The 24,039-nt window shown below is 38.8% G+C and overlaps 1 protein-coding gene across 1 annotated transcript; it reads left to right on the forward strand.

The window, feature by feature from the left end:
- Positions 1 to 22,048: 22,048 nt before the first annotated feature.
- LOC127132573 (leghemoglobin-1) lies at positions 22,049 to 23,173 on the forward strand. Its single transcript, XM_051061528.1, has 4 exons — positions 22,049 to 22,188; positions 22,306 to 22,417; positions 22,658 to 22,765; positions 22,943 to 23,173. Exons 1-4 carry the CDS (start codon positions 22,094 to 22,096, stop codon positions 23,069 to 23,071), a joined length of 444 nt encoding a protein of 147 aa, XP_050917485.1. The 5' UTR covers positions 22,049 to 22,093; the 3' UTR covers positions 23,072 to 23,173.
- The last annotated feature ends 866 nt before the right edge of the window (positions 23,174 to 24,039 follow it).

A 24,039-nucleotide genomic window follows, 5' to 3' on the forward strand; every position in this document is an offset into this window, starting at 1 on the left:
AATTAGCCACCCAGGTTTTCGAGAACATCTATGTCGGTGGTATGGTCTCCCATATCGCCATAACTTTAGGCCTTCGTAACCGAGTCACGCATCTAGAATCTTTATATGGTTATAACCTGATCAACATTGAAAATTGCCTGAATAGATGATTAGTGAGGCAAGAAGGACCCAATACCTATAAGATTCTAGTCCTTTACGAACCAGTACACCAATTCACTATCCCAAACCCAGAAAGGACTAACGTACATAACCGTGAAAACTGGCGATACCTTTTGGGAAATCAAGAAGAGTACCACTCATCTTCTATTGAAAATGCACCCTCATCACCTCTGGATGAACCCAATAATCCTGACCCACTTACCTCTGAATTTACTGCCATCCAAACTGATATCTCAACTCTCATCAACGTTCTCAACCACTTCATGGATTCTATGAAGGAACAGATGAACCAAGTTTATCACGAACTCTACTCCATCCGTAAATTTTTAGGCATTGAGGACAATGCTTAGTTCTTGTGTGGGGGAGGAACTTATTTTCACCATTATTAGTTTTACTTTAGATTTATTTCTTTGCAGTTATTTTACTCATTTCCATTATGCACCTTTGGATTTTTGCTTATTTTTTTTCCGAATCTTTAATGCATGTTTTGATTATTTCCCCTGCTTTCTTTTCCTTGTTTTCTAGATAGATTTATTGCTTTTTAGTATAATTGCTTTGGCTTTCTTTTCTATTTTTAACCTTTTCACCAAGACATTGCATGTGTTGTCGAGTCTTTATGCGTGGTTTTTGCTATTTATTAATCCTTCCATTTCATGAGCCATACAAAAAACAAATTCTTTAAGAAGACAAGTGTTTAATTTGAAATTTTAGGTTGTTAGACAAGTTATGAATAGGTTATAGAGACTTGGGAAATCCCTCAAAAGATCGATATCATCTTAACACTGTAAGTCTCCTAATTATAGAGATCAATTTTGATACTTGTTATGCCATGGCCTTGAAATCTCGCCCTTAAATAAGTCTTTGAGTAGTTTATCCTAGCAGTCAGCACCATCTAAATCACCCTCGAGTGAGCAGACCGATGCAAATGTGTGAATGATCCCATGATAAAGAGAAAGAAAATAAAATAAAAAATATGGAAAAGTAAGAAATAGAAAAGGGAATCCGCCTTCTAAGTTAGGTGACCCTCACCCAGTCATTTAGCCTAACGGCTGTGAAACCTCTAAGAATATTGCACATTCATCAAAAAAATTGATATCATATGGATCATGGTCACTAACAGGTTCGTTTTCCGTGTGTGAACAGATAACAAGCTTAATGTGATTGCGCCTGAATGAAAAGGATGAAAAATGGGATGAGTAAGTTAGGCTTGGGCATAATGACATGATGCAAATTGGTTTATATAGGAGGGAGATTTATGACCGCAAATGTGGAATATGTTGTTACGATACCCTTAGTTTGCGAGTTAGTACCTATCAATATGACCTTGATTGAAATGAAGTTTTTAGCCTAGAATAGTTACAAAAGCACCATTGTTTTTCTTCATAAAGGTTTGCTTGAGGACAAGCAAAGGTTCAAGTATGGGGGAGTTTGATAACACCAAATTACACCATTATTTTGACTCGTTTTGTACATGTTTTATTATCGTTTTACCTCTATTTCCATTGTTATGCGAGTATTTTGTCTACAATTAAGGTATTTGACCATATAGGAGCCATGTGCGAAGAAACAAAGAAATTTAGATGCAAAACAAAGAAAAAATGTGAAATTACACACAAGGCAACCTACGTGGCATTCACCATGGAGAATTCCATAAGAAGAATGACGTGTCCCACTCACCAACGGCTGATTGACCCACTCTTCCACACGTTGGGAAGGTGGAGTTCACCACCTTGACATGGAGTTCACCATCCTTTGTGAATGCCAAGCAGTTAGAAAATGGACTTGCTTGATCTCCCACTCACTCCATGCACTCCTACATTCTCTCCCACGAATGAAGAAACTTACCACTTGACATTTTGGACCTTGTAACACTATAAATAGGTGATAAGTTTCATTTTCCAAGGCATCTAAGCTTAGCACAATCTTAAGCACTAGAATCACAGACTAAAGTTATAACTCGTCACATCGATAAGTTATAACACCAGAAAGCATTGAGTTTGTATGAAGTTTGGAGCACTTTAGTCTTGCCGCCATTTATATTTCTTTATAAGTCTTCATCAATTTATTCTGTACCAGATTCAAGCCTCTGTTTGGAGCAGGTTTTTATCATATTATGCATTTTTATTATATCGCTTTGTTTATTTACTCACACTTTACTTTACTCATCTCACACTACTTCTTTTATTTTCAAGTCTTATTTCTCGTATCGTATTGCTTTACTTTTGTTAATCGCATGTTCTTGTCGTTATTTCATTTTGAAACCAATTTCTAAACCGCTCTTTTCAATTCAATTACCTTTCTGAAATGTTTACTTCTAAGTTTAAAATCTATGTGTTTATGTTTGTCATAAACATGTCCAGCTAATTTGTTGATGTTGGGATGTGAGGATCGTCATTTGGTGGTACTCTAGCTATTGTTTCTTTAAGATTTCAATTATGGGCTGTTTTGGTTTTAATACAATTTTTCTGAACTCAATTTTATCGGTCACTACGAAAGTAGAGTCGTGAAAACATCGTGTAAGATCGAAAGCCGTCTGACACTAAAGAATAAAATCGGTTTGTTTTTTATTAACAAATACCGCAAAAGCATTTTATTAATTAATTAGGAAAGTCTAATATTTCTAGAAAGAGGTTTTAAAACTATTTGCGGACGCGTTTATAGGTCTAGGATTCGGTTACCTGAGCGAAAGCCTGGAACCCTTTTAAGTTAGATTTTCCAATCAAAATTACTTTTCAACTGAGTAAAGAGTCTGATTTCTTAAAATACGAGTTACTACTTTAACACAATAAGCATCGGTGACACGTGATAGTGGATGGTATAAATTAGAGAGTCAAATCTGATTCTAAATACGCGAAAGCGATAGTTCATGTTCAATTACATTCTTTCCAAAGTAGAAAATATTACCCCGTACGATAATCCTATTTAGAAACAATCAAGAGTGTTGTTATTTGATGAGAGCCACATCCTAGTATTATTTGTCTGAATTTATCAAAGTTATTTATTCATCTCTCCTTTGCTTAACTCATTTGCCCTAGATAAACACCGTAGCAACTAGAAACGGTATGCGATATACTGTATCCTTGCAGTTAGATAATCCGATAGACTCATAATCTCGCAATCAACAACTAGTGTCAAAGGTGCCCTAAAAAAGTCAGCAATTCTACCCATTTGATGGGTCAAATGCTATAAACTTTGGGCAGTGTTCTGGACTAGAGTATGAAACATTGTACTTATTTTTTGTGTCAACATGTTAACCATCTCATGGTTACTTTCATTCATTTGTTGCCTCATGGTCACAAGAGAAGCAGTAGTTAAGGCTGGCATTACATGAGGAACATATCGAACTCTTCCTTGTGGTTGTGTCATCCTACCAGGATTTATAGCAGATCCTGACGTCAAATATGGATTGAGGGATGACGGTATCATTGCAGGATTATCCGCAAATGTCGAAGCGTGAATTTGTAACCTCATGGTAGTTGGCATGCCATATAGGTAATCCCTAGTAACTAAGGGTAAAGTGAAACTTGGGACATAAGGGAGATTAAGGTCCCCTCAACTATCATTTGTTACTGACGGTAAAGAAACTACTGCTCCTGTTATTAATGTTGAAGTCGCTACTAGAGATAGAATTTGGCACGTGACTCCGACAAGGTTTGTTATCCCTGTTGTGCCAACCATCACGGTGACTGTTGGTTCATGGTGTGGAGCATCATTTCGGGCACGAGAAGTGGTTTTTGGGTTAACCATTTTTGCTAATATCCTACCACTCCTCATACGCATATGATTTCGTACATTTAAAACATTTCAACAACAAAACAAAAGTAGATAACACAATACCTTCCTGTAAAAGAAAAAAATATTTTTTTCACAAACCAGTCCCACTAGGCGTGCCAATTTGTTTGTAGGTGTTTTTTAGCAAACAATCACGAGTTTGAAAGTCCGTGAGATTAACTTGAAAATTTATGGAGCAATTCTGTGCAAACACGTTTACAAGAAAATATGTATATGAAGTGATTATAAATGTCTGTGTGCAGACATGATAAACACATACTTTAAAGACAATAAAGCTTAAATTAAAGTAAAAGAACTTTGCAATAATTAACATTAAATGAATGCATTACACGACAAAAAGAAAATATATTTCAATTAAGGAAACATAAAGATAATATAATAAAAAGGATGCAGATTTACATATCACTCACAAACTATTTCACGCTCTGGCTTGGGCACTCCATTTCTATAGAGAAAGTATATGAAATTTGCGACCCCGATTACAACATATGAGCCTGCTATATATACCAAACTAAAAATAATTGTTTCCAACATTTCACTCTTAAATAATCGACATGTCTTCAAAGACATGCAACTTAATCTTCTAATGTACTTCCATGTCGTAAGTACTTGAAAACTGCTGAAAACCATTATCCCGCGTTTTCTAATTGCTCTTAGCGGCTAGTAAATTCTTTCTTGTCGAAGGTAGTTGCTGATAGTTCTATGTACCTTCTCCAGTATTTGGTTTCCTCAATATTCCAAGTCTTTGGAGCTCGTCGAAGGTCTCAACCTCGACATGGTGTGAAGTGATTACCCAAGTCTATTCCCGAGACTCCTCCAAATCATATCTTGATATCTTCTATTAGAGATTCTTCTAAACCACATCTCAAGATGCTAGTCAGAACGCTCTAGTCAATATACCATTGTTATCGACCTATGTCAATCAATGCTAACACTTAGCATTTTCCCTATGCAACATTCAGTGAACTTTTCTACTAAGTGAAAATTTCAGGCTAACAATAAGGCATCACTGTTTCAGAATTGGAGAACATAAAAGCTAGTAAGGAATTTTCCCCGTCGAGAGGTGACAACCAAAGTAGTAGATCATATTTAGTTTAATTTGTTTGATGTATGTTTAAGACGAGTTATATTCTCTATTGATTTTGTATGAACAATGTAATTTTTCATGAGGATACTCTTTTATGTGTTATTAAGGTGGCACATCATTTTTAATCAGACCCTCATGTGATTTATGTAAGCATTTGAATTATTGCTGATGTACGTGCAGATCACCACAGAGCGAGAGAATGTTATCAAGTTAGCTCTTCAAGGCGAATACATGTTGGATCCTTTTGGAGGAATCCATGTCGCCCTTTAAGGAGATTACATGTTGGATCTTCTTGAAGGAATCCTTGATGCCCCTTGAGGCGATTGCATGTTGGATCCTCTTGAAGGAATTCTTGTCGCCCTTCAAGGAGATTACATGTTGGATCTTTTAAATGAATCATATCTTCTCCTCAAGACGATTACATGTTGGATCCTTTTGAAGGAATCCTTGTTGCCCCTCGAGGCGATTACATGTTGAATTCTATTGAAGGGGTTCTAGATGCGCCTCGAGGAGATTGCATGCTAAATTCTCTTGGAGGAGTCCTTGTTGCCCCTTGAGGTGATTACATGTTCGGTCCTCTTGAAGGAATCTTTGTCTCCCCTTGAAGCGATTGCATGTTAGATCCTATTAAAGGAATCTTTGTTGCCTCTTGATGTGATTATATGTTGAATCCTCTTGAAGGAATCCTTACCACCCCTCGAGGCGATTATATGTTAGATCCTATTGAAGAAATTCTTGTCACCCATCGAGGCGATTACATGTTGGATCCTCATGAAGAAATCCTTGTTGCCCCTCATGGCGATTGCATTGAATATCCACGAAGGATCCAACTCATCACTTGGCAACAATCAGAGCCGCTGAGAAAAACCTCATGACGCCTTTCGAATAACAAGAGCATTTCCAAGTGGGTTCCTTCACTCCCAAAAATGAACAATTTAAGACTAGATACAAGATATCATAAATAGAAAAATGATGAGAATACTGTTAATTAATGAACCAAATGCGAGTAATGGATTACAAAAGTATAAGGGTGAGATCCATTTGTTACGATTTCCTCAGCGAGTGGGACATATTCGTTATCCACTATGTGACCTCCCCTAACCACCTTAAATAAAACCATTGGCTTAGGTCCAACTCTGGATAGAGAAAGGCTACATGTTCCTTCGCACACTCCAAGTACATATACGAAGTTTGTACCAAGTCATCCTTGAAGGTAGATAATTCTTCTTCACGCCTCTTGATAAAACTTAGGGCCTCATTGAGTATGTGTCATACCCCAAAATTTACCCGTTAATTTTGCAAGACATTTTTTAAGGCACCCCAACTTATTTTCCAAGGCATTGACCTTAAAGGAACCAAAACCCAGCTCACAGATGGCCAAATCCAGAAAATGGCCCAAACTGGCATGCTCGCTAGGCGAGCAACTCCTTCGCCTAGCGAACCCTTCGCTACGCCACTCGCCTAGCGAAGCTTGCGAATACCAGAAAATTCTGGGCTTCATTCTGAGCCCATTAGGTCACAAAAACTATTATAAATACCAAGGACTTCATTCAGAAAAGGAGGAGGAAAAGGGAACGAACACCGGAGATAGAAAGAAGCCACAACAAACTCTGGAGGCTAACCCAGAGAATTCAGAGCAACCCTAAAGGAAACCCTGAAGGAAACTCATCTGCACCAAGGTTATATCCGCCCAACTCAATCCGCCGCCCAACTCAATCCGACTTGCCAATTCAACGTTGCAATTCAATTGCAAACAGGTTTGCGCATCACTACTGTTTTATGCTTCCAATCTGTAATCTCTAAATACATAATGCATCATGATTGAATTTTTGGATATGTAATTAGATTTTGCATGTGAGTTTAAGTATGCCTGAATATCCTGAATGTTTGACCATGTTATTTCTGTAATTGAATGCCATAGGGTTCGGAGTTCCGGAAATCGTACTGCTGTCAAACTCAAAACCCGTGGCCGCTCGCTAGCACATCGCTAAGCGAGCATGTAGCGAGCATTCGCTAAGCCTTCGCTAGGCGAGGCAGCAGCGAACATGACAGTCGCTGAATTTTTCTGTTCTGTTTTGTGCCTACCTGATCTGATTCATTATAATCATGCATTATTTCGCCTGACATTACTACTGCTGTGTTTCTTTTGTAATGCAATTCTCAATTGCACTTTGTCTCGATATTCTAACCCGTTTGCTGAATTTTGTAAGGGCTTACATATTCCCGGAAAAGTAGCTTCTAGGTATTCCACCTTATTTGTGGGATACCCTTGTGGAGATTCATCCTAATTACTTAATTGATTTTAATGTGGAGATTCATCCTAATTACTTAATTGATTTTAATGTGGAGATTCATCCTAATTACTTAATTGATTATAACATGGACCTAATTACCTAATTGATTACAACTACCTAATTGATTGTAAAATATTGCCTTTGAATATGTGATCTCGGACCTCTCTTTGTTGCCTTACGATATTACGGTATTATGGTCATGTCCCGCGAATGTGGGGATACACTTAGCAAAGACCCTTCGGTTAAATCATCATGTCCCTATAAAATAAATCATAGTCCCTCGGATGTTGCCTGCGAATATATGATTTTGTCCCTCGATGACCCTTCGTTGTAGCCTACGGTTAAATGATGATCGTCCCTTCGAATGCTAAGGTATCCTTACAAATGTTGCCTTCAATGACCAATTGATGACCCTACGATGACCCTTTTACATCCAAGGGATAAAACTACTTACTTCTCAATAGTAAGGACAGTTTTACCCTCATAAGGATAGGAAATGCCCATAAAGACCTTGGGTAGGTATAACTCTTAACTGCTGACTCGCAACCTGAAACATGTTTTTCATACCTCACACTTTGCAAATACTAGAAAATCACCACTTGGTATACATTCGTACTAGAATCATTGCCAAGTTGTATTTTTTCTAAATTGCTTTCAAAATCAAACGAGATAAATACTCTATATACATTCGTACGAGAATCATTACAAAGTTAAACTCTCTTTTCAAAACATTTTAAGCAATTCACAAACACTTTTTCAGACAAACATAAGTGATCAAGCAATTAAGAGCCCATGGATAACCATGGATACAAAGGGTTCTAACACCTTCCTTTTGTATAATGTACCTCCCGAACCCAAAATCTAATTAAGGTCTTTCCTGTTCTTTTCCACCTTTCCTTATTGGATAAAAGAAAAGTCGGTGGCGACTCTTGCTATCCGCGACATTTGCTTTCCAAAGCAAAACACACAAAGTCAGTTCACCGTATGACAGAACTGGCGACTCTGCTGGGTACCCTTAAAAAGAGAGGTTACCTTAAAAACAAGATCACTTATTCAAATTGTTTGATTTACTTTTAAGGGATTGCTTGGGTATTTTTCGCTTGAGTGAAAGATCCTACACCCGGATCTAGTGTACCTTAGGTAAGTAGCAAAAGATCATCGCGACTATCCGGCGTATACTGGAATGGTCAAAATGATGGCTACGGTTAATGTGACACTTTGGATGTCCTGATGTTCCTCATGTTTACTTGAGGAAAAATTTGGCTTCCGCGTGGTGTCATCAAAACATTAACCAGACCTTTAGAACCCTAATTGACTCATCCTAGCCATTAGAAAGTAGTGAGATAACTGACTTCGGTTCCGACTGGGGTTGGTTGAGACTCGATACTACACTCTTTGAGATTGGACTTTAGGGAAGCTTTGGTCAACCACTTGGTGTTGCACTGAAGTGGACTTAAGGAAAGGTCAATGATTTGAGATCCTTCTAGAACCCGGTTACTATTCTAGGACAGGTTGAACCAACCAAACTTCAGTGGGGAGGGTACTTACCTATGGAACTCATGCAAGCCTTAAAACCTAGGAATGATTGTTGTGTGACTTGTTTGTGCTTGTTGTTTACTTAACATCATAACATCATAACATCATGGCATTGTACTAACCATTTCAAGGACTTAGGGATTTAACTTTGCTCTGAAACAGGGCTATGGCTTCCAGAAAGACCATTCGGATCAATTTTGTAGCAATCTCTCCTCAACTAAAGGATTTAGTGTCAGAACTTCCTGATCAGACTCAGTTCATCAAGAAACATGGTCATCTCCTCAATTTGGTTACCACTGATTTCAAAGAAGATATGATGAGAGTTCTATTCCAGTTCTTTTATCCTAAACATCATTGCTTCACCTTCACAGATTATCAGTTGGTACCCACATTAGAAGAATTTTCCAAGCTGCTTGGGATACCTATTCTTGATCAAATACCTTTTAGTGGTTTAGAAAAGATTCCGAAGTCTGAAGAAGTTGCCGCAGCTTTACACATGACAAAGTCAGACATTGAAACCAACTGGGTAGCAAGAAGTGGAATTAAGGGTTTACTTGCCAAATTTCTGATAAATAAGGCCCGAGAATTCCTAAAAATTATGAATGTCCATGCTTTCGAAGATGTCCTAGCATTACTAATCTATGGTTTGGTGCTATTCCCTAACCCGGATCAATTCATAGACATGAATGCTATTAAGATATTTCTCACTCATAACCCTGTGCCTACCTTGCTTGGAGACATTTTGCATTCCCTTCACACCCGTACTATGAAAAGGCAAGGGACTCTCATGTGCTGCATACCTTTATTGTCTAGGTGGTTTATTTCGCACCTTCCTCAATCAGTCTTGAAGAATGAGCAAAATCTAAAATGGTCTCAAAGGATAATGTCGCTCTCCCATTCAGACATCCGTTGGTGTCCTCATCTCAAAGAAAATGTTATCATCATTGACCGTTGTGGAGAATTCTCTAACGTACCACTCCTGGGGATAAGAGGAGGTATTACTTATAACCCAACTTTAGCCCTACGTCAGTTTGGTTATGCTCGAAGAGATAGTCCACATGAAATAATTATCCAAGGCACGGTATTTGACTATGACAACGATTCCCAAGGTCTCCGTCAAAGATTTGTACGAGCTTGGGGCATGGTGAAAAGAAGTACTTTAGGACCGAAAAACTCTATTCCTATGGAACCTTATCTCAGATGGGTACGCGCCAGAGCTCGTGAACTTGTCATGCCATATCTTGCAGTCGGACCACTGATTGTTGACCCAGAAGTGGAAGGAGGTACTCCTCAGATCATTCCTTATCCAGATATGCCTACCGATGTTGAAGAGTTAAAGAAATCCTGGATCCAGTTGAGAGAGGAAAGGGATACTTTTGAAGCTCAGTTCGTTGCAGAAAGGAAGAAAGTATTAGAGCTCACCAGCCAGCTTAATGAGGAACGAAGACTCAATACATATCTTCGCCCAAAAAGAAGCCGTCCCTGGGAGACTTGAGCTTTCATTGTATTTTTATTATTTCCTTTTTGTAATGAACATTGATTAAAGAAATTATTAATAAAAGTTTCCCTCTTTTTGGTGGTTTACGCAAAGTTAAATTCCAGGAGTCCTTGAAAACATTTCATACATTGCATAGCATAACATAACATTGCATAACAGGTATCCTAAAAGATCAATATTCCCACGGTCTTCCTTCTAAACAGAAAAATGGCCCTCGAACAAACTGTCAAAGATCTCCAGGCTCAGAATGCTCAATTCCAGGAGATGATGCTGAGCTTATCCAAGGGGCAGGAAGAACTGAAGGCTCTCTTGCTCGAGAAGAAGAAAGACAAGAAACCTGTGAGTTACATCAACCCGGGGAGAAGGCTTAAAGGACAGGCTGCAGGAGTCAAGATTAGACTTCCGAAGGATCAAGAAGAAGAGACAGAAAATGATTCAGGAGAGGAGGATGTTGATCTCTTCAACTCTGAGGACGACGATGAAGATTATGAGAATGAACAGTACTCTCCAAGAGATGGCAAGTACAAGTTGCTGGAAGAACGTATGCTAGCTATGGAGGGTCAGAAGGCGACCGGTCTGGATTTCGAAAGCTTGGGACTGGTCTCTGATGTGGTCATTCCTCGCAAATTCAAGATCCCCACTTTCACTAAGTACGATGGTGCGTCTTGTCCTCAGATGCATCTGAGAGCTTATGTGAGAAAGATTCAGCCGTATACCACTGATAGGAAGCTATGGATCCATTTCTTTCAAGAGAGTCTATCTGGAACACAGTTGGAATGGTATTATCAGCTCGAAAACTCTAACATCCGCACCTGGACTGATTTAGCGACAGCTTTCTACAAACACTACCAGTATAATTCTGAATTGGCGCCTACTCGGCTACAGCTGCAGAATATGACTATGGGATCTAAAGAAAGCTTCAAAGAGTATGCTCAAAAATGGAGAGATTTGGCTGGCAGAGTCAAACCCCCTATGACTGATCGAGAATTAGTGGACATGTTCATGAGTACATTGACTGGCCCGTTCTACAGCCATCTACTGGGAAGTTCTTCATCGGGTTTCACTGAACTTATATTGACAGGTGAACGTGTTGAAAGCGGCATTCGAAGTGGAAAGATACAGGCGACTACCTCTGCAAGCACCAAAAGGTCCTACCAGGGGAGGAACGAATCAAATGCTGTATACGGTAAAAGGGGTCATAACAAGAAAAATCGTGACCATACCATTGGAGCAGTTACGATTGCAGCACCGCCATCTCAAAACTTCCAGCACAGACAAGACAGGCCAAAAAGGCAGTTTACCAAGATCAATATGACTTTAGCACAGGCACTACAGGGTATGCTAAAAGCAAATTTGATTACCCTCAGAGATCCTCCTACGAATCCCAACACTACTTCTTCTCGTTATAATCCCAGTGCCAGGTATGCATATCACTCCGATAGCCCCGGGCATGACACAAACGATTGTTGGTCGTTGAAGAATAAGATTCAGGATATGATCGACACTAGTGAAATTGAATTTGATCCTCCAGGGACTCCTAATGTCATCACTGCACCTATGCCTAACCATGACAAGACTGTTAATGTTGTGGATGACAATTCTCACATTTCTAATGTAGCTGATTTAACATCTCCTCTCCTGATCATCAAGAAGAATTTATTGCAAGCTGGTTTATTTCCAGGTTGTGCTGAAAATTGCGATCGCTGTGTACTCCGACCCAACGAGTGCTTGAAGTTGAGGAATGGTATTCAACGGCTGATGGATGATCGCACAATTCTCTTTGAAAAGGTTCCTAAGATGGAAAACCCTACTGAAGAAATATCTGTGATTGCTAGGTCCAAAGTTCCAGTGAAGATTACCGCTACTAGAGTGCCTGTGAAGATTACTGCTGAGCCCAAGGTAGCTCCCCTAATCATTACTGCACCTGGCCCAGTACCGTATTCCTCCGGCAAAGCCATTCCGTGGAATTATGGAGGTGATGTTTACATCCATGGCGTAAAGCAAGTTGGTAATTCTGCTAATCCTAATGACATTGTTGGGACTAGTAAAGTTACTCGAAGTGGAAGGATCATCTCTTCAGAAATCTCACCTCCCGCCCCTGAAACTCGAGGAAAAGACACCGGTCAAAGACACCGGTCGAAGTTACTACTGAAGATGTTGCCAAGCAGGAAGTGGAGGAAATGCTGAAAATCATCCGTAAGAGTGATTTTGATGTGGTAGAACAGCTGGGGCATACTCCGTCTAAGATCTCGATGTTATCCTTGTTATTATCGTCTGAATCTCATGCCAAAGCGTTGATAAAATTCTTGAAGACTGCTCATGTACCTCAGGAGACATCCGTCAATCAGTTCGAAAACTATGTGGCCAATTTGACTGTTGACAATGGCCTAGGCTTTTCCGATGCTGACCTGACACCAGCAGGAAAGAATCACAATAGAGCTCTGCATATCTCCATTGAGTGTGAGGGGATCACCTTATCTCACGTATTGATCGACAACGGCTCTTCTTTGAATGTGCTGCCGACAACTGTGCTCGATAAACTTGACTGTAAAGGCATTGAACTGAAGCCTAGTGACGTTGTGGTGCGTGCTTACGATGGTGCGAAGAGCGTTGTCCACGGTGAAGTGGTCCTCCCTATCAAGATAGGACCTCAAGCCTTCAACACTACCTTTCACGTAATGAACATTCGTCCTGCCTATTCCTGCTTGCTGGGATGCCCTTGGATTCATGGGGCAAGTGCTGTAGCTTCGTCTCTCCATCAAAAGCTGAGGTATCCAATAGAGGGTAAAATCGTCACTGTGTGTGGGGAAGAAGAGTATATTGTCAGTAGTGTGCATACCTTCAGATACGTCGAGATGGATGGTGAATTCTTTGAGACTCTTTCTCAGTCATTCGAAGTGGTTCCTCCGCCCAGTCCTGTCCTTAAGCCAACTCCCCTTGTGCCCAAGGTTATTCATGCTCCTCCTGCTATGATTTCTCTGAAGGACGCTCAAGCCGTGGTTGAAAATGGTGGTCGTACTGGTTGGGGTCAACTGATCAACGTACCATACAAGTCTGACAAGTCTGGTCTGGGATTTAACTCTGAAAGGATGGTCAAAGATCAGATTAATGCTGTAGAAGATGCTGATAGCGATTGCGACCTGGATAGCTGGATTTTCCCAACAATTGGTGACGGACTCAATAATTGGAAGGCTGAAGACACTATCCCGATTTCCTTTAGTCAGGAGTAATTGTTATTGTCTATTTTAGTATTGCAAATTTTTTAGTTTTTACAATTGAACTTCTTAAAAGCATTGTGTCTATGCCCGGGGCACAATAGCTAATTTGTTAAGGGTTTTGTCATTTTCATAAGCATATTCACATTCAATAAATCAATGGACGTTTTGCATTCAAATATTGCGCCCTTTATCTTTCCCGTCATCTTTCAAACAAGCTATGTTTTCTTACACACACTCACGTAACGAATTGCAGATCCACACCCACTCTGGATCCTGTTGATAATAGTTCTGCTACTGTTAATTATGACTTCGAAAATCCGATCTACCAAACCAAGGATGGAAGTGAGGAAGATTGTGAAGCACCTGAAGAGCTTGCCAGACTGGTATTGCAAGAAGAAAAGACTATACAGCCGCATGAGGAGTCAATCGAAATTGTAAATCTGGGTACTGAAGTGGACAAGAAAGAAGTCAAAATAGGAGCAGGCTTGGGAAACAGTGTCAAGGAAAGATTGATTCAGATGTTACATGACTATATTGAGATTTTTGCTTGGTCTTACGAAGACATGCCAGGACTGGATACTGATATAGTAGTGCATCGTTTGCCAATGAAGGAAGATTGTCATCCTGTTAAGCAAAAGGTTCGCCGCATGCGTCCTGAGATGTCCGAGAAAATCAAAGCCGAAGTTATAAAACAATTTAACGCCGGTTTCCTAGCCGTTACTTCTTATCCTCAATGGGTTGCTAATGTGGTACCGGTACCGAAGAAGGATGGTAAGGTGCGAATGTGCGTCGATTACAGAGATCTGAATAAAGCGAGTCCCAAAGATGACTTTCCACTCCCGCACATTGATGTTCTGGTAGACAATACCGCTCAACACAAAGTATTCTCCTTCATGGATGGATTCTCGGGTTATAACCAGATTAAGATGGCACCTGAAGACAGGGAGAAAACTACGTTTGTGACGCAATGGGGCACTTTCTGTTACAAAGTAATGCCATTCGATTTAAAGAACGTCGGGGCAACGTACCAGCGTGCTATGGTGGTTTTGTTCCATGATATGATTCATCATGAAATAGAAGTATATGTGGATGACATGATAGCCAGATCTCATACTGAAGAAGAACATCTCGATCATTTGTACAAATTGTTTTAGAGGTTGAAGAAATACAAGCTGAGATTGAACCCGAACAAATGCACCTTTGGAGTAAGATCCGGTAAACTCTTGGGATTTATTGTCAGTGGTAAAGGAATTGAGGTTGACCCGGCTAAGGTGAGAGCTATTCAAGAAATGCCAGTGCCCCGTACAGATAAGGAAGTCAGAGGTTTCTTGGGACGTTTGAATTACATCGCCCGGTTTATCTCCCATTTAACTGCTACCTGCAAACCCATCTTCAAACTACTGAGGAAGAATCAAGAGATGATATGGAATGACGAATGTCAAGAAGCTTTTGCCAAAATCAAGAAGTATCTCCAGGAACCTCCGATCCTGATACCACCAGTTGAAGGAAGACCTCTAATCATGTATTTGACTGTGTTAGAAAATTCAATGGGGTGCGTGTTGGGGCAACATGACGAGTCTGGTCGAAAAGAGCATGCCATATACTACCTTAGCAAAAAGTTTACCGACTGTGAAACAAGATACTCACTGCTCGAGAGAACTTGCTGTGCTTTGGCCTGGGCTGCTCGCCGACTAAGACAGTATATGTTGAATCATACCACTTTGTTGATTTCTAAGATGGATCCCATCAAATACATATTTGAGAAACCTGCCCTCTCCGGAAGAATAGCGAGATGGCAAATGATTTTAATAGAGTATGATATCCAGTATACTACCCAGAAAGCAATCAAAGGAAGCGTGCTAGCTGATCATTTGGCTCATCAAGCAGTGGATGATTACCAATCTATGAATTTTGAGTTCCCAGATGAGGATGTCATGCTTCTTACTGATTACGAAGAACCTGGACCAGATGAAAGACCCGAACTGGGATCCCGATGGACTATTGTTTTCGATGGATCTTCTAATGCGTTGGGCAATGGTGTTGGTGTTGTAATTATTTCTCCCAAGGGTTGCCATACGCCTTTCACTGCTAGACTATGTTTCGATTGTACCAACAATATGGCCGAGTATGAAGCATGTATTTTGGGACTCAGAGCTGCTATAGACCTGAGAATCAAGTTTTTGAGTGTGTACGGAGACTCAGCATTAGTAATCAGTCAGATCAAAGGAGAATGGGACACTAAACATCCGAATCTCATCCCTTATCGAGAGCGGGTGTTGACATTAATCCCATACTTTGAAAAGATTACATTCGAACATATTCCACGAGAAGAGAATCAGTTGGCAGACGCCTTGGCCACCATGTCATCTATGTTCAGAGTCAGATGGGACAATGAAGCTCCCATGATCACCATTGAGCGACTAGATGAACCAGCATATTGTTATGAACTTAACGCGGATGAAATAGAAGAGAAACCTTGGTTCCATGAAGTAAAAAGATATTTAGAAGCTCAGGAATATCCTGAAGGGGCATCCATCAATGACAGAAAATTTCTGAGGAAGTTTTCCGCTAGATTCTTTTTGAGTAATGGAATATTATACAAACGTAATCATGATTCGACTTTGCTTCGTTGTGTGGATAGAAAGGAAGCAGAAAAGATTATGGAAGACATGCATGACGGTATTTTTGGGACTCACTCTAGTGGACATACAATGGCCAAGAAGATTCTGAGATCAGGGTATTATTGGTCTACCATGGAAGCTGATTGCCACCATCACTCCAGAACTTGTCACAAGTGCCAGATCTATGCGGACAAAGTACATGTGCCTCCTGCTCCATTAAACGTGTTGACAGCCCCTTGGCCTTTTGCAATGTGGGGCATTGATATGATTGGAGAGATTAAACCTACTGCTTCCAACGGACATCGTTTCATCCTCGTGGCTATTGATTACTTTACAAAGTGGGTAGAGGCAGCCTCATTTGCTTCTGTCACCAAGAATGTGGTGGCACGGTTCATCAAGAATAGTCTTATTTGTCGATATGGCGTCCCTGAAAGAGTTATCACTGATAATGGCACTAATTTGAACAACAAGATGATTACTGAACTCTGCACGCAGTTCAAGATAAAACACCATAACTCTCCTCCGTACCGGCCAAAGATGAACGGCGCCGTAGAGGCTGCTAATAAGAATATCAAGAAGATCATACAAAAGATGACAGTAACGTACAAAGACTGGCATGAGATGTTACCATTTGCTCTTCATGGTTATCGCACTTCAGTACGCACTTCGACAAGGGCAACTCCTTTCTCTTTAGTCTACGGAATGGAAGTCGTCTTACCAGTAGAAGTTCAGATTCCCTCTCTAAGAATCATGAAAGAGACAAGTTTAGACGAGGATGAATGGATTCAAACTCGACTCGATCAGATAAATTTGATTGATGAAAAGAGACTTGCGGCTGTTTGTCATGGGCAGATATATCAGAAGCGCATGACCCAGGCATTTAACAAAAAGGTCAAGAGACAGGTGTACCAAATTGGCGACTTGGTGATCAAGCGTATCATTCTACCACAAGGTGATCCCAGAGGCAAATGGACCCCCACATACGAAGGGCCATTTGTAGTTAAGAAGGTATTCTCTGGTGGAGCCATGATACTTGCTACGATGGATGGCGAAGACTTCCCACATCCCATGAACGCAGACATAGTCAAAAAATACTACGCATAAAAGAGACCCGCTAGGTCGACGTACCTAGGCAAAAGTAAGGGCATCCCGGCGAACCAAAAGGGTTCGGGCAAAAATTAGGGATAAACATATAAAAATGTACACCTGACGAGTCGAAAACCTGAAAAGGCGGCTTGGGCAAAAAAGGGTATCCTAGTGGACTGAAAACCTGAAAAGGTGGTCCAGGCAAAAATTAGGGATTAAAAGCGCATGACTATGTCCCGTTCTCAGTCAGCTTCACCCAAGTCAAAGGGACTGAACAAGCCAATCACTTCTATCCGACAGCAGGAGATGAGATGCTTGAAGACATAACGACAGTAGCAGAATTAAAATCGATAGGACTTTTCCTTCATAGCTTTTTCTTTATGTTCTCGACAATTTCCTCTTACTAGGATTTCTGTCTCTTTGTACACAAATTGCCTGTTTATAGGCCCTCTTTCAAACTCAATACAATGTTATTTCCAAAAGATGCTTTTGTTTTACTTTTTCTGTTTTGTTTGCGTAAACGTCCGTTGATTTAATTTGAATTAATATGTGCCTTTGAATATGATCGATGTTTACCAAAAATACATGCATAAAACGGAAATAGCAATTACAAAAGACTTCAGGATCGAGGAGAAGGTCTAACCATGCGTTCCAATGAATTCGGTTGCTAATTCTATTCCCCAGCATAAACCAGCTATTTCCCAGAAGAGGTTGGCATCACCAGACAGACTGGTCATCTCTTCCATCTCCAGCCGGGCTCTGTTGAGTGTTTCCACCATCAGACAGAAATCAAGTATCCCCAGCTAAGAAAGGGTCATCAATACAAGTATCTCCAACCAGAAGATGGGGATTTATTTTCCCCAGGGAGTCGCCAGGAAAACCTTTTCAGATGCATAATTCATTCATTACATCATTTCACAGCATACGCATGCATACATTGTTCGCATTTATTTTCATAAGCATAAAACATCTCATGCATCATGACATGGCATGAAGCTAACTTTATTTTTCAGGTTAATTATCCTCCTGATACAGTCAAAAGAAAGGTCCATTCAGACGGACATCTTTATCAATTACATTCAAGATTCAACTACATCTCTCAGATATAGTCCACACGAACATCCGTTCGGGCAAGCACTCTGATATTCTCCTAATGGTGGCATCTTTAAGCCCATCTCAGATATTCATTGCAAATACAACATATACAAATACTATCAGATATAGCCTAGCGTACGGTTTATTCTGACTCAGCTCAACATATGAATCCTTCAACTCAGATACGATCTAACATACGATCCATTCTAACCTTCAACTACTCCAATACGGTCTAATGTACGACCCAGTCGGACCTTCAAATCCTCAGATGTTGCCCAGCGTACGGTACATTCCGGGGTGTAGTCTAGCGTACGACTACTTTCTTCCTCAGATACAGCCTGATGGACAACTTATTCTGCAACTCCAATACGGTCTAACGTACGACCCATTTGGATCTTCAACTCAGATACGATCTAGCGTACGATCCATTCTGATTCTACCTTCGCCAGATATAGACTAACGTACGGCTCATTCCGCAACTTAGATACGATCTAGCGTACGATCCATTCTGATCTTTCCTCCCCAGCGAAGTCATCCGCCTAATGAACAACTCACTTTGCTATTCAGATACGGTCTAGCGTATGATCCATTCTGATCCCTTATCCCCAGCAACGTATAACACACTCTGACTCCCCGGCGAAGTCGACGGCCTAGTAGATGACTCACTATACGGTCTAGCGTATGACCCAGTATGACACCCATGTCTTCGGATATCATCTAATGTACGACGCACTCTGAAGCTCTCATCATCAAACTTCCTGGATGGCATCTTTAAGCCCATCTTCATCAAGACTAACTGTTGATTAACAAGTGAAAATTTTGGGGCATTCTAAGTGTTCAATAATCTTCCATCTCCAGACCACGAATGGCATACATACCATCCTAATTCTCTCGGTTCAAGAAAATTGAACAGGGGCAACTGTCATACCCCAAAATTTACCCGTTAATTTTGCAAGACATTTTTTAAGGCACCCCAACTTATTTTCCAAGGCATTGACCTTAAAGGAACCAAGACCCAGCTCACAGATGGCCAAATCCAGAAAATGGCCCAAACTGGCATGCTCGCTAGGCGAGCAACTCCTTCGCCTAGCGAACCCTTCGCTACGCAACTCGTCTAGCGAAGCTTGCGAATACCAGAAAATTCTGGGCTTCATTCTGAGCCCATTAGGTCACAAAAACTATTATAAATACCAAGGACTTCATTCAGAAAGGAGGAGGAAAAGGGAACGAACACCGGAGATAGAAAGAAGCCACAACAAACTCTGGAGGCTAACCCAGAGAATTCAGAGCAACCCTAAAGGAAACCCTGAAGGAAACTCATCTGCACCAAGGTTATATCCGCCCAACTCAATCCGCCGCCCAACTCAATCCGACTTGCCAATTCAACGTTGCAATTCAATTGCAAACAGGTTTGCGCATCACTACTGTTTTATGCTTCCAATCTGTAATCTCTAAATACATAATGCATCATGATTGAATTTTTGGATATGTAATTAGATTTTGCATGTGAGTTTAAGTATGCCTGAATATCCTGAATGTTTGACCATGTTATTTCTGTAATTGAATGCCATAGGGTTCGGAGTTCCGGAAATCGTACTGCTGTCAAACTCAAAACCCGTGGCCGCTCGCTAGCACATCGCTAAGCGAGCATGTAGCGAGCATTCGCTAAGCCTTCGCTAGGCGAGGCAGCAGCGAACATGACAGTCGCTGAATTTTTCTGTTCTGTTTTGTGCCTACCTGATCTGATTCATTATAATCATGCATTATTTCGCCTGACATTACTACTGCTGTGTTTCTTTTGTAGTGCAATTCTCAATTGCACTTTGTCTCGATATTCTAACTCGTTTGCTAAATTTTGTAAGGGCTTACATATTCCCGGAAAAGTAGCTTCTAGGTATTCCACCTTATTTGTGGGATACCCTTGTGGAGATTCATCCTAATTACTTAATTGATTTTAATGTGGAGATTCATCCTAATTACTTAATTGATTTTAATGTGGAGATTCATCCTAATTACTTAATTGATTATAACATGGACCTAATTACCTAATTGATTACAACTACCTAATTGATTGTAAAATATTGCCTTTGAATATGTGATCTCGGACCTCTCTTTGTTGCCTCACGATATTACGGTATTATGGTCATGTCCCGCGAATGTGGGGATACACTTAGCAAAGACCCTTCGGTTAAATCATCATGTCCCTATAAAATAAATCATAGTCCCTCGGATGTTGCCTGCGAATATATGATTTTGTCCCTCGATGACCCTTCGTTGTAGCCTACGGTTAAATGATGATCGTCCCTTCGAATGCTAAGGTATCCTTACAAATGTTGCCTTCAATGACCAATCGATGACCCTACGATGACCCTTTTACATCCAAGGGATAAAACTACTTACTTCTCAATAGTAAGGACAGTTTTACCCTCATAAGGATAGGAAATGCCCATAAAGACCTTGGGTAGGTATAACTCTTAATTGCTGACTCGCAACCTGAAACATGTTTTTCATACCTCACACTTTGCAAATACTAGAAAATCACCACTTGGTATACATTCGTACTAGAATCATTGCCAAGTTGTATTTTTTCTAAACCGCTTTCAAAATCAAACGAGATAAATACTCTGTATACATTCGTACGAGAATCATTACAAAGTTAAACTCTCTTTTCAAAACATTTTAAGCAATTCACAAACACTTTTTCAGACAAACATAAGTGATCAAGCAATTAAGAGTCCATGGATAACCATGGATACAAAGGGTGCTAACACCTTCCTTTTGTATAATGTACCTCCCGAACCCAAAATCTAATTAAGGTCTTTCCTGTTCTTTTCCACCTTTCCTTATTGGATAAAAGAAAAGTCGGTGGCGACTCTTGCTATTCGCGACATTTGCTTTCCAAAGCAAAACACACAAAGTCAGTTCACCGTATGACAGTATGCACCTCTAATTCCATTGTTTTAAGTAAGACCCTTAAATTGTCTCTTTCATGCACCATGGCCTTTATTATTTCTTGGTGTTGAGGGATAACTTTTTGAGCTGAGACGAGTTTGGACTTCAGGTCCTTAATAGCTTTAGCATGCTTGTCACATTGAACTCCTCTGATCAGAAGAATTCTTAATAGGCATGCGTCTTCCACATTGGATAACTGAAGAAGAACATTAAGACAAAGTGGAAATGCTGACACAGATGCCACACAAACGTGTTTTAATGCCATTTAAAAAGAGTTGATGGACATGACTAACTTGGAGCTAATCAATTAAATTAAACCATCCATATGAACATATATATTTTAGTTAGATGATCAATATTAACATGACCTAAAGATAAGAGAACAAAAATATATTTTAATAACAACTCATCATACTATTCTATTGAAAAATTAAATGTGAAGATGTTTCTATTTGTTTACATTTTTTATTAGATTAATAATTCGGTGGATGAAATGATTTTTTAATGCATGTCTTATTATTAATTAACTTTAATTTATATAATTTTTATTTATTAATTTATTAAAAAGATTCTTGTCTCTTAGTAAAAGCAATGGCCATTTCCACAAGCCAATGAATTTTAAAAACATAATAACCACAAGTAAATTCATCTCTTTATAGCTTTTAACATTCAATATAAATAAGTATTCGAAGTAAATTCTTATATTGCAAAATACAAATACAAATAAGAAACAAAAAGCAATAATAAAGAGAACAATGAGTTTCACCGACAAACAAGAGGCTTTGGTGAATAGCTCATGGGAATCTTTCAAACAAAATCTTCCTCAATATAGTGTTTTGTTTTATACTATGTAAGATTTTTTTAAGTATGTTGGTTTTGTTTTTTTATTTGATGATTGATTGGTTTAATTAAAATGGAATAAGATAAAAAAAAACATTGTATTATTGTTTTGATTGAATTTAAATAGTATATTGGAGAAAGCACCTGCCGCAAAAGGTATGTTTTCTTTTTTAAAAGACTCAGCTGGAGTACAATATAGTCCAACATTACAAGCCCATGCTGAAAAAGTTTTTGGACTGGTGAGTTTAATCTAACGTTAGTTAATTTCTTTTATTTTTTAACGTCAATGTTACTCTTAAAAATAATAGAAATTTGTTCATATGCATATATTTTTAAGATTTTTTAATTTTTATTTAGTTAATATGTTTCAAAGAATAACATAACTACTATCTCATATAATCATAAATATTTAGTCATATAATTTTTGATTTAGTTTATATGAATTTATGTTTTTTTAATTTATAACTTTTGAATTATAGGTGCGTGACTCAGCTGTTCAACTTCGAACAAAAGGAGTGGTAGTCTTAGGAGATGCTACATTAGGCGCTATTCACATTCAAAAGGGAGTTGCTGGTCCACATTTTGTGGTATGATAATATTATAGAGTATTTTAGTGTATTATTCTCAAATACAAAATAATAAATTTATGTAACTTTTTATTATACTAATATATTAAAATAATTATTTTCAATACAAATTTGAAAATATTTACCGATCTTTTAAAAGTAAAAATGCTAACAAAAAATATTTTGGTTATTTTAAAGGTGGTTAAAGAGGCATTGCTGAAAACAATAAAAGAAGTGGTAGGAGATAAATGGAGCGATGAACTCAGCATTGCTTGGGAAGTAGCTTATGATGAATTAGCAACAACAATTAAAAAAGCAATGAGTTGAAATTATAATATATTTTATAAATAAGTTTTAAAATAAAATGTATACTACAAGAACTTGTTTAACAAGTTTTTATAATAAATGTTATTCGAAATAATTTATTAATATGATTTGTATTCAAGTTTGTGAGTTTCTAAATCGAAAATCTAGTGAAATAAAAATTCTAAAGAGACTCATCAAATCAAGAAAGTGTGTTTATGCTTATGTATTATGTATGAGAACTGAAGATATATCTTCGATATCCATTCAAATCAGTTTTGAGTTTAATAAGGAAAACCTATTTTGATTGGGTTTTAACTTAGGTTTTTCCCGATTTCAAAATGCGGGGATAAGATGAGTAATGCATTGCCATGCTTAGTATGCGTTGAATTTAGATCGTTAGGCCAACTTAATTTCTTACTCCAATACATTAGTATCAGTTTTCCTACAAAGACTCAAAATAAATATTTAGATTGTTCTTTCTACTAGAATAATTCTAGCCTTGTCAAAGATAACTGAAAATAAATATAAAGTTAAAATTCTTGAAGAAAATATATATGGATTCGAGAACAATGGATAAATCGACAGAGATGATAAATTGCAAGACAAAGTTGTGTAGTACAAAAGCTGCAATGTGTTTTCTATTTATACGTGTAGTGGAAATAATGGATCTTTTAAGTATGAGCAACATCAGGACTAAAATTCAATGTAATCAATCAAAGAATGTAAATTTAGTTGAATTTCTATTTATATGTTCTAGATTTAGTTGAATTTCTTTAAACCAAAAATAGATGTAAACAAGTTGGCAATGGTGTACTAAGTTTAAAGTAACTTACACATCTTTTAATTGAAGCCAAGCCTTCAAATAATTTTGAAACGAATAATAATGTGTCGAACACTAAAAAAACTAGAACTTCCAATATAAGTTACATCAACGGTCATCCTCGTCGGTTATCTACGTGTGACTATGCCGATATCCATTATGATTGTTG

This window comes from Lathyrus oleraceus, chromosome 3 (genome assembly GCF_024323335.1).
Source record: "Lathyrus oleraceus cultivar Zhongwan6 chromosome 3, CAAS_Psat_ZW6_1.0, whole genome shotgun sequence".
In the NCBI taxonomy this organism is placed as follows: Eukaryota; Viridiplantae; Streptophyta; class Magnoliopsida; order Fabales; family Fabaceae; genus Lathyrus; species Lathyrus oleraceus.